Raw genomic sequence first — 10,553 nt, forward strand, 5'->3', positions numbered from 1 at the left:
GTTGGGGATGTTGTTGAAGATCCAGAAGAAGCCCGGGAAGCTGTGGATGAAGCCTCTGCCGAGGCTGTTGCCTTTTCCGTTGGAGATGCTGCCGATGTCTCTGCTGAAGAGACCCCTGTTGGTGACTTAGGCGATACCACCTTGGATGCCTGTTTAGCTTCTCCCTGAAATTGAACTTGCTTTGTTTGTGTTGGTATCTGGTCTTGTATGTTTTAGCTGCGGCGCCCTTGACGCTTTTGAACACTGTTAAATTCCCTCCTAATTTAAGGAGCTTTGCTTAAACTTGTAATCCCTCCTTATGCAAGGAGTTTCGCTAAGAATTGTAATTTTGTTGACCTTGTGGACCTCCCATTGGAGGAGCCCTGTTTTCACATGTCATGTTTAACTCCAATGTTTGCCGTCTCTGACCTTGTGCATATTCGATTCTAACTCCCCCCCGCTCTCTCCCCGGCCTGTCGGGCGGCCGGGGCATCGCCTCGCCCGAGAGTTTGATTTGGACCTCATGTCCGCGAAGGGATCTCCCCCCCGCTCTCTGTGACCGTCAGGTCGGCTGGGGCATTGCCTCGCCTCTAAGTTTGATTCGGACATCCGTGGGCGGATCTCTCCCGCTCTGCGTGACCCGGCAAGCCGGCTGGGGCATTGCCTTGCCCCTGAGTTGATTCGGACCTCATGTCCGCGAAGGGATCTCCCCCCCGCTCTCTGTGACCGTCAGGTCGGCTGGGGCATTGCCTCGCCTCTAAGTTTGATTCGGACCTCACGTCCGCGAAGGGATCTCTCCCCCCGCTCTCGTGACCGGCAAGCCGGCTGGGGCATTGCCTTGCCCCTGAGTTGATTCGGGCCTCATGTCCGCGAAGGGACCTCCCCCCCCGCTCTCTGTGACCGTCAGGTCGGCTGGGGCATTGCCTCGCCTCTAAGTTTGATTCGGACATCACGTCCGCGAAGGGATCTCTCCCCCCGCTCTCCGTGACCGGCAAGCCGGCTGGGGCATTGCCTTGCCCCTAAGTTGATTCGGTCATTTGTTAACTTCTCAAAAGTGCCGTTGTATTATATATGTACAAACAGCCCACGCCCCTTGTCCGGACTGGTCTTACATTCAGATATGAAATTTTTTCAACATTCTTACATTCCAAGGCCTCTCTATCCGCTTCCCATCCTCGGTCTGCGGTCGGTATGTTCGGCTCCTCCACACCCCACCACTAAGTACGCCCTTCTTCCAATTGGGTCCCAATTTTCCTTCGTTTGCCTTTTTAGTGCTTGCGGTGACCGCCTGAGAACCAATCGCCCGATCACGGAATCCGCGTGGCCGCAGTCGCTTGCCATACTGTCTCCGCAGGTGTCGGTGGTATTCCTCTAGCCTAATGCGTGCAGTGTCCCGCTTCTCCTCTGCTAAGTTCATGTCGTGAGCCAATATGCCCCAGTTCATCCCACTGTCCACCGCCGCCGCGTGCGTGTGGTGGCTGCCATCATTTCTGAAGGAATCACGGCCTCGATACCATATGCCAACGAGAAAGGCGTCTCCTTTGTAGTCGTCCGCGGTGTAGTGCGGTATGCCCATAGCACCCTACTTAGTTCATCAGCCCATGCTCCCTTGCGGTTTTCCAGCTTTCTTTTAAGGTTGTTCATGATCGTCTTGTTCGAAGACTCGGCCTGGCCATTCCCCTCCGGGTTGTACGGGCTGAGAATCCCGCTTCACATTATACGCCTCGCAAGAAGTCCCTCACCTTTGACCCCCCGGAACTGCGGTTCCGTTGTCCGCGATGATGGTGTGTGGCAACCCAAATCTGGATAATGTTTTCCCATAAGAATTTGATCACCTGCTCTTTCCTTGACTTCTTTTGCAAGGCCACGGCCTCCACCCACTTAGTAAAATAATCCGCCGCCGCCAAAGCATGTACCTTCTCTTCCCCTTCCATTGGGAGCGGACCCACTATATCCATGGCCCACATGGCAAATGGCCACCGGACTAGACACGTTATGCAATGGTTCGCCGGTGCAAATATTATTTGAGCAAACCGCCGACATTTCCCACATTTCTTGGCAAATTCCACCGCGTCTCTTCATATATGAGGGCGAAGTACCCTGCGTCAATCGGTGTGTGCCGTTGTTCTTCTTCCGCCCGAATGGCTCCCACGCCCCCGGCATGAAGCTCGCCCGGCACTTCTTGTGCTAAACTTGGTCCCAGGCATCTTAGTAGTGGTCCATCGAAGTTCTTTCGGTACATCTCTCCCTCTATCAGAACATACCGGCGCGCCGTTTGCTCCAGTCTCCTTCGTTCCTTCTCATCTACCACCTCTCCTCCCTCCATGAAACGTTTGATAGGGCTTATCCATCCCCTTTCCCCCTCTGCAGCTTGATATACCTCGACTTTCTTTTCAATGCTCGATCTCCCTAGTTTCTTGATTCTTAAGGTCCTCTCCTCTGCTCCGGGCATTGCGGCCGCGACATAGGCAAGTGCGTCCGCATGCCGATTCTCCCCGCGGCCCAAATGTTGAAATCTGATTTTTTCGAACTCGGCTGCCTTGCGGTGCACCACTTCCAAGTACTTCGCCATCCGAGCACACCTAGCGACGAACCCACCATTCACCTGACATATCACTAGGTTGGAATCTGAATAGACAGTTAACTCGCTGACCCCTAATTCCCTGGCCATCTCTAACCCTGCGATCACGGCTTCATACTCCGACTCATTATTAGTAGCCGTGAACCCGAGCCTCATGGACAACTCGATTCGGTCGTTGTCAGGGGTAACCAACACCACGCCTATTCCGTTGCCCGCGAACACTCTCCATCCATTCCTTTTATCCCATGGATCCGTCCCATCTGGCTCTCCTTCCAGTTCGGGCTCCATGAGCATCTCTTCCCCCCAAGTGGGGTCTTCTGCAGGGAAATCCGCTAGAAACTCCGCTACCGCCTGAGCCTTTTCTGCAATTCTCACTTGATATTGTATTCCATAGGAACTCAACATTACCGCCCATTTGACCATTCTTCCAGATTTCTCCGCCCTCAGAGCCTGCTTGAGAGGCAGATTTGTCACCACCACCACTGAATGTGCCTCAAAGTACGGTTTCAACTTCAGTGCCGAGAATATCAGTGCCAAGGCATACTTTTCCACTTTTTGTATCGGCGTTTCCGATCCAGCAGTGTTTTCTTTCTGGAAGTACACGGTCTTTTCGACCTTGTGCGCCACTTTCGAGCGAGGATCGAAGCTTACCGCATATTCGGACACTCCCAGATATAGGTATAACTTCTCCCCGGGTTCTGGTCGCGATAGCAAAGGCGCCCGTCCCAGGTACCTCTTCAATTCTTGAAAAGCCTCTTCACACTCAGCCGTCCACACAAAATCTGGCGTCCTTCTCAACAACACGTGCTGGTGGCATTTTGCATTTGTCGGACGACTTGGATATGAATCGATTTAAGGCGCGACCGGCCCATTGACCTTTGTACTTCCTTAACGTCCCGGGAGGCGACATCTCTATTAGTGCTCGGATCTGCTCTGGATTAGCTTCTATTCCCCGGTGGGTCACAATATAACCCAGAAATTTCCCGGTGGTGACCCCGAAAGTGCACTTCTCGGGATTCAGTTTCAAATTATGTGACCGCAATATGCCAAACGTCTCTTTCAATCCCTCTATATGCTCCTCTTCCGACATGCTTTTCTCTACCATGTCGTCGATGTATACCTCAATACCCTTCCGCATTTTGCTTGCAAACATCTTCTCCCCCAGTCGCTGGAACGTTGCCCCGGCATTCTTCAAACCAAATGGCATCCTCGTGTAGCAATATGTTCCCCCCTCCACCACAAACAAACGATGTCTTCTCTTGATCCGGGTCCATACATTGCGACTTGGTTGTACCCCATCGAGGCGTCCATAAAGGAGAAAATTTTGAACCCTGCCGTCCGATCTACTAGCTCATCCACTCGCGGCATCGGATAGCTGTCCTTGGGGCACTCAGAATTGACGTCCGTAAAGTCTACACATCGCGGACCTTCCCATTCTTCTTTGGTACCGCGACTATGTTGGATAGCCAGTCTGAGAACTCGACTTCCCGAATTATGCCTGCTCTTTTTAACCTCGCGACCTCATCGCGAATCTCCTCCGCATATCTCGGCCTAACACTGCGCATCTTTTGTTTCACCGGCCTGGCGTCCTCCCTCATGTGTAATCGGTGACAAGCAAACTCGGGGTCCAACCCCGTGATTTCTTCGATTGTCCAAGCAAAGACGTCCTTATTCTCTGAGAGGAACTGCACCAACTTATCTTTCCACTCTTTCGACAAATTCGACCCTACCGATGTGACCTTTTCCTCTTCCCCGGTTCCTATATTTACTGATTCGATCTCATCCAGCGTTTTTGTTTCCACCGGCGCCTCGGCCTCCTCTTCTACGCGGAGGCGCATTGTAATTGCTATGCCTGTCTTTTCTTTGGTTCGCGAGGTCTCCCCTCGTCCCCGAATCATCCTTTTCACTTTGTTCCACGATGGCTATTTCGTCTTTGTCACTTGGTCTCTCGCGGACTTCATACATCCCGCCGGGTGGGAAATCTGATCACCTAGTAATAGGTGGATGGTACCGCTTTCATTTGATGGATCCACCGCCACCGAGGGATGGCGTTATCTTGTGAGTTAGCGTCCACAACCTTTGAACGCGAGAACACCGTCGGGGCCCGTTATTATCGGGCAATAGGAGTTCCCGATTGGTTCGGTCATGCTCCCATTGAACCGTTACAAATTAGTCCGGGATGGCCTCGGTTGTTTCTGCCTATCTTCATCTCTTCCATCGTTCCCCACGAACAACAAATCCACCGCGACCGCCGATCAATCAAGACCCTTTTCACCATGTAATTTCCCATGGCCACCGTGATCACCGGTAGCGCATCCTCATGTGGGACATCCACCCTTTCAAGTCGGTAATGCGTAAAACACGATGCTTCTTTTTTTTGTTCGCGGGCCATGGGACGGCCGCGAATACCTTGCCTCCTCATTAACTTCTTTGGATGCTAGCTGTCCGCCGTATCCGATCCGGTGGGCATTGTGGCTCTAGATTTCCCCACTAAATATGACATTTATACCCGAATCACGCCCGGGCTCGTCCACCTCCGCTTTTCTTTCCCCTTAATAAACTCCTTAAGCATCCATCTCCCAATCATCTTACGTACCATCCACTTGAGGGCGTAGCATTCATTCGTTTCATGATTCTCAGATCGATGATATGCACAATACGGGTTTGCCGGTATTTCGTTGGGCTTGCTCCGCGTCCTTCGTAGCCTTTTATATCTTGGATCGGTGGTAATGGTTCCTCCAACGCGGCTGTCCCGCGGTATCGGATCCACTTCCCCGATCACGGCTTCCGTTCTCTATATTCTCTCCGCCTTCGACTCCACTCTTTTCAGGCCGCCGCAATGCCCCTGGCGTCCACCGCTCTCCCTACCCGATGACTCATACCTTCCGCGGTCCTTGCGATCCAATCCAAAGCCGACGGCTTTCCCCTGTCTTCCTCGTCTCTTTTCTGCAATGTGTCTTCATACCCTATATACTTCTCTACCCCGGGTACAAGTCTTGTAATGGCGTGATCTCGTTCTTAGCCACGCATTCGTGCACTCGTTCCCGCCGCAGCCCCTCTCAAAGGCAATCACCGCAGTCCTCTCGCCCAAGTTCTCCACCTTTAAAGTTTCAGCCTTGAATCTGCATAAGAATTCCCCTCATCGACTCCGCGGTCCCTCATCCCACATTAAACAGGGGCGCTATGTCCACCACCCTCCTTTTTTGGTGTATGAAGTGGTCCACGGGGCTTGCTCCATCTCGAGAAAGTTGTGTATGCTCTTCTCGGGCAATCTATAATACCGGTCGAGGCCCCTCCTTCAAGCTTCGGCTGGGAACATCATGCACCGCAATCCGTCGTACTGGGTTCTCGCCCGCGGCGGCATTTGCTGCGAAAGTGGTGGATGTGGTCCATTGGTCTCCCCGTCATTACCTCTCAAACCTAGGCTGGTTGAACGCTTTGGGACCTCCGCCTTCCAAAGCTGCGTCCCATGATGGGTTGCGATTCAATCCCGCCACTACCTGGTTCGCCGTCCCGGACGTACCTTTTGCTTGCTCCCAGCTTGCTTTCAGATCGTTAGCAATCATCTCCTTCACCTGTTCCTTAGTGAGCCCCGGCACCCCATTCTCCACCACATTAGGTCTCCCTTCTTCCTCTCTCACCGTTTCTGACATCACCTTTTCTGATTCCTCGACGGTCTCCCTCTCTCTTCGTAACTCCTCGTTCTCCTCCTTCAACCTCGCTACTTCCTCTCTCAGTTGTCTCGTTTCTTCCGAAGACGATGCCGCTGTCTCTTCCACCCCGTGCTCTCCCCCATCATCTCCTACCGATTCAGCCACCTCCTCTCTGGCCGACACTTTCCTCGGTCGTCCCACACCTCTCTTTGCTTTCGTTGCCATACCCCCTACTGTTCAACTCTCTCTTCGTTCCCCACAGACGGCGCCAAATGTAAATGCTCTCAGTACACCTTCTAACATTCCATGTCCTCACAATCTCCCTCCTCTCCCTTTTCTTTTCCCTTCTTTTTTTCCTCCTTCTTTCTTTTCCTCACTGTTCCTCTTTATACTGTCCCTCTTTCCCTTTCCATCCGTTGATCTCACGCCATCATCCTTCGGTTCATCTTAGCATCATCTCTCCTAGGGTGGTTCTCGGCCATCTTTGTTGTGCCACCCGTTCTGTTCGTTAAGTTGCCTCCTCTTGGACTTTGACCGCTCTGTCCCCACATGCTCAAGACGCCCCAATCACTTTTTGCAGAGCCGCGGCCTACATCCGGTGCTTCCGCCTTCCCCTTTCTTATCCTACCTCGAGCAAGCAGACACGCCACCTCCCTAACCCAAAATTCCCTGCTATCTTCTACTCCTGCGTTCCGTTATAGCAGCTTGCGTCGGTCCATCGACCAGCAATCTTCGTAGTCGCGAATCCTACCACTACACAGTCCGAATAAAAAAAGTGTAACTTCGTTACAGTAAAGGGAATGATGAAGGGGAAAAGCCAAGACACTAGGGGCGACTTGGAAAACTCTGCTTAGCAGTTACAGCAAACTTTGCCTGCCGATACCATCATACAGATACAGGAGTAGGTAAAGTTCACTCAAGAGATGAACAAGTAAGAGGAACTGCCATGGGAAAGGAAAACCATAGAAATGGTGGATAAGATTAATATCGGTAAAGGAAAAGGTGAGCGTCATACGTTCATCGGTACAAAATTGGCTGAAGATATAAGAAAAGATTTGATAGTGTTTTTGGAAGAAAATCAAGATGTTTTTGCGTGGTCGATGTCAGATCTCACCGGTATCAATCTAGAAGTACGTTCGCATAAACTAAATATGGAGGAAAATGCAATGCCAATACATCAGAAGCATAGAAAAGTAAGGCCAATGTATGAAGATGCAGTCCAAGTGGAAATACAGAAGATGTTAGATAATGGCATCATTAGAGAAGTTGAGCATTCTGAATGGGTAGCAAACATAGTGGTGGTACCCAAGAAAGATGGTAGGGTTAGAATTTGTGTCGACTTTACTGATGTAAATAAAAAGTGTCCAAAGGATCACTATCCCATGCATAGAATTGATGAATTGGTCGATCGAACAGCTGGTTTCGAGTTTATTAGTTTTTGCGATGGGTATTCAGGATATTTTCAGATTTTAATGGCTATGATAGATCAATTAAAAACGGCCTTCGTGGTCAATGGAGGAATATACTATTTCATCAGAATGCCATTTGGATTGAAAAATTCAAGAGCCACTTACCAAAGGCTAGTGGAGAAGATGTTCAAAAAACTTATCAAACGTATTGTTGAGGCCTATATCGATGATGGTTATCAAGTCGATAAAAGCTGAAGATCACGTAAAGGACATCGACACTGTATTCAGAATATTGAGAGAGTTTAATATGAAGCTTAATTTTGAAAAATATACTTTTGGAGTCAGTTCTAGCAAGTTTTTGGGATACATAGTTACGAAGAGAGGTATCGATGCAAATCCTGATCAAATACAAGCGTTTCAACAAATGCCATCACCTATAACTCGAAAGCAAATACAAAGGCTGACGGGGAGAATAGCGGCGCTCAATAGATTCATCACCAGAACTTCTTATCGATGTAAGCCACTTTTTAAGTTGCTTAAAAAGAATGTCAAATTCTGTTGGAATGAGGAATGTGAAGAAGCATTTTCTGAATTAAAGAAGTATCTGCAAGAAATGCCAACTTTGACAAAGTCAGATGACGGAGAAAGTTTGCTTCTCTATTTGGCTGTATCAGATTTTGCGATAAGTTCTGTCTTCGTGAAAGTAGAAAATGGATTGGAAAGACCAGTATATTTTCAAAGTAAAACAATGCTCGAAGCGGAGACTCGATATTCAATGATAGAAAAGTATGCTTTGGCACTTTTATTCTCATCTCAAAGATTGAAGCCATATTTTTAAGCACATTCGGTGATCGTGATGACGAATCTCCCATTAAAACAAACTCTGGCGAAAACTGCTACGTTAGGAAGGATGTCTAAATGGTCGGTGTTAATAAATGAATTTGGAATAGAATATCGAAACCGCGTATCAGAAAAGAGTCAGGTACTGGCTGATTTCTTGGTTGACTTTCCATCTGAGGATGCCAGTTGGGGCATGGAAGAAGAAGAATTTGCAATGCTACAAGAGCCTGAAGATATTGTCGATGCAGACGATCCATGGGCAGGAACAAATGGTTGGAGATTATTTGTCGATAGATCCTCTGGAGGAAAAGGGTGTGGCATTGGAGTAGTGTTGGTTACTCCTGAAAATCAAAGACTCGAGACTGCAATAACATTAGGTTTCCATGCGTCGAACAATGAGGCTGAATATGAGGCTTTGATAGCTGGTCTCAAGATGGCTAAGTCTCTCAATATAAAGGAGTTATCGATTTTTAGTGACTTGATGCTTGTGGTCAGCCAGATCAATAGGGGATACTCAGCAAAATGTGAAAATATGGTCGATTACTTGAATTTTATAAAATCCAAGTTGAAAAATTTCACTAAAATAAGACTGCAGCATCTCAATAGGAATGAGAATCGGCATGCGGATGCCTTAGCGTATGTGGCAGCGATGCTAGAAAACACAGAAGGTCGTACTCTGCATATCAGTGTTCAAGAGAAGCCGAGCATCGACATTGAAGGATTAACAATTATGAAAATTGATACACTGGGGGCGTCATGGATGGAAGCATATACTTCATATTTGGCTAATGGGAAAGTAGTGGAGGACAAAAATGAGGCCAGAAGAATCAAGTCGGGCGCCCAAAGATATGTATTGGTTGATAATGAATTGTATCGAAAGAATCCTGCAGGTCCACATTTAAAATACATATCGTCTGAGGAAGCGCAGCTAATCATTGCTGAACTTCATGAAGGCGAATGTGGAAACCATTCAGCTGGTAGATCATTGGCCAATAAAATAACAAGACAAGGATATTTTTGGCCTCAAATGCAAAGGGATTGTCTTCGATATGCAAAAAAGTGTGTGCAATGCCAAATTCATGGGAAGGCCATACATGTCCCAGCTGAAGAGTTACATTGTGTTTCAAACCCATGGCCTTTTGCTCAATGGGGTATGGATATTGTTAGTCCACTTACACCAGGGAGGGGCAAAAGAAGGTTCATATTGGCAGTCACAGATTATTTTACAAAATGGGTAGAAGCCATAGCTCTACAACATATTAAAGAAAAGGATGTCATAAATTTCCTTTTCGAACGAGTCATATGTCGATATGGGTTGCCTTATGCTATTATATCAGATAATGGTCCGCAGTTCGAAGGAGGAAAAGTGAAAGCCTTCTTGGAATCTTACAAGGTTAAGCACTTCACATCTGTGCCATACTATGCTCAAAGTAACGGGCAGGCAGAGGCAACAAATAAGACCATTATGGATAATATCAAGAAAAAATTAGAAGACAAGAAGGGTCTTTGGGTGGATGAGTTAAATAATGTTTTATGGGCTTATAGAACAACACCTCGAACAGCCACGGGCGAATCACCTTTTACTTTGGCTTATGGTATGGAGGCAGTAACTCCATCAGAAATGGTGGTATCGACATCCAGAACAAAGATGATAAAGAATGGTCAGAATAATGAGAGAATGACTTCAGAAGTTCTTAATCTCGAGGAAGCAAGGGATCAAACAAGGCTAAAGCTCGACACCTATCATAGGCAGCTTAGAAAAGCTTTCAACAAGAAAGTAAGAGAAAAACATTTTCAGGAAGGAGATTTGGTCCTGAAAGTGGTTACTCAAGCTACTAAAGAAAAAGGGGCTGGCAAACTAGCAGCAAGCTAGGAGGGGCCTTACATTAATAACGGCTGAAGGTGTAATATTACCAAAGCCTCAAAATGTAAGCAATTTGAAAGCATTTTATCAATAAAGAATATTTCTAGTATCATGATGTAATTTTTTGTTATCGAGGCCATACGATCAATAAATATATTATCATTCTCGAAATCAATGTTGATACATGTATAACAAATATTTGTATCTCTAGAATTATATGATTGATA

The 10,553-nt window shown here is 47.8% G+C and overlaps 2 protein-coding genes across 2 annotated transcripts; one reads left to right on the forward strand and one right to left on the reverse strand.

The window, feature by feature from the left end:
• Positions 1-1,999: 1,999 nt before the first annotated feature.
• LOC147504670 (uncharacterized) lies at positions 2,000-3,767 on the reverse strand. The gene is made up of 2 exons (XM_086605309.1): positions 3,437-3,767; positions 2,000-3,303 (listed from the first exon to the last, which is right to left on the reverse strand). Exons 1-2 carry the CDS (start codon positions 3,765-3,767, stop codon positions 2,000-2,002), a joined length of 1,635 nt encoding a protein of 544 aa, XP_086461435.1.
• A 4,711-nt stretch (positions 3,768-8,478) lies between these two features.
• LOC147504671 (uncharacterized) lies at positions 8,479-10,335 on the forward strand. Its single transcript, XM_086605310.1, has one exon. The coding sequence runs from the start codon at positions 8,479-8,481 to the stop codon at positions 10,333-10,335; it is 1,857 nt and encodes a 618-aa protein (XP_086461436.1).
• Positions 10,336-10,553: the final 218 nt, after the last annotated feature.

Source organism: Coptis chinensis, chromosome 4 (assembly GCF_015680905.1).
Source record: "Coptis chinensis isolate HL-2020 chromosome 4, ASM1568090v1, whole genome shotgun sequence".
NCBI lineage: Eukaryota > Viridiplantae > Streptophyta > Magnoliopsida > Ranunculales > Ranunculaceae > Coptis > Coptis chinensis.

Bases quoted from the DNA above. Each gene is read 5' to 3' on its own strand.
- LOC147504670 (XM_086605309.1), bottom strand. From the start codon at position 3,767: ATGCCATTTGGTTTGAAGAATGCCGGGGCAACGTTCCAGCGACTGGGG. The intron at 3,304-3,436 runs GTCAATGGGCCG...AGGCTTTTCAAG, and splicing joins GACGTTAAGGAAGTACAAAG to AATTGAAGAGGTACCTGGGA.
- LOC147504671 (XM_086605310.1), top strand. From the start codon at position 8,479: ATGACGAATCTCCCATTAAAACAAACTCTGGCGAAAACTGCTACGTTA.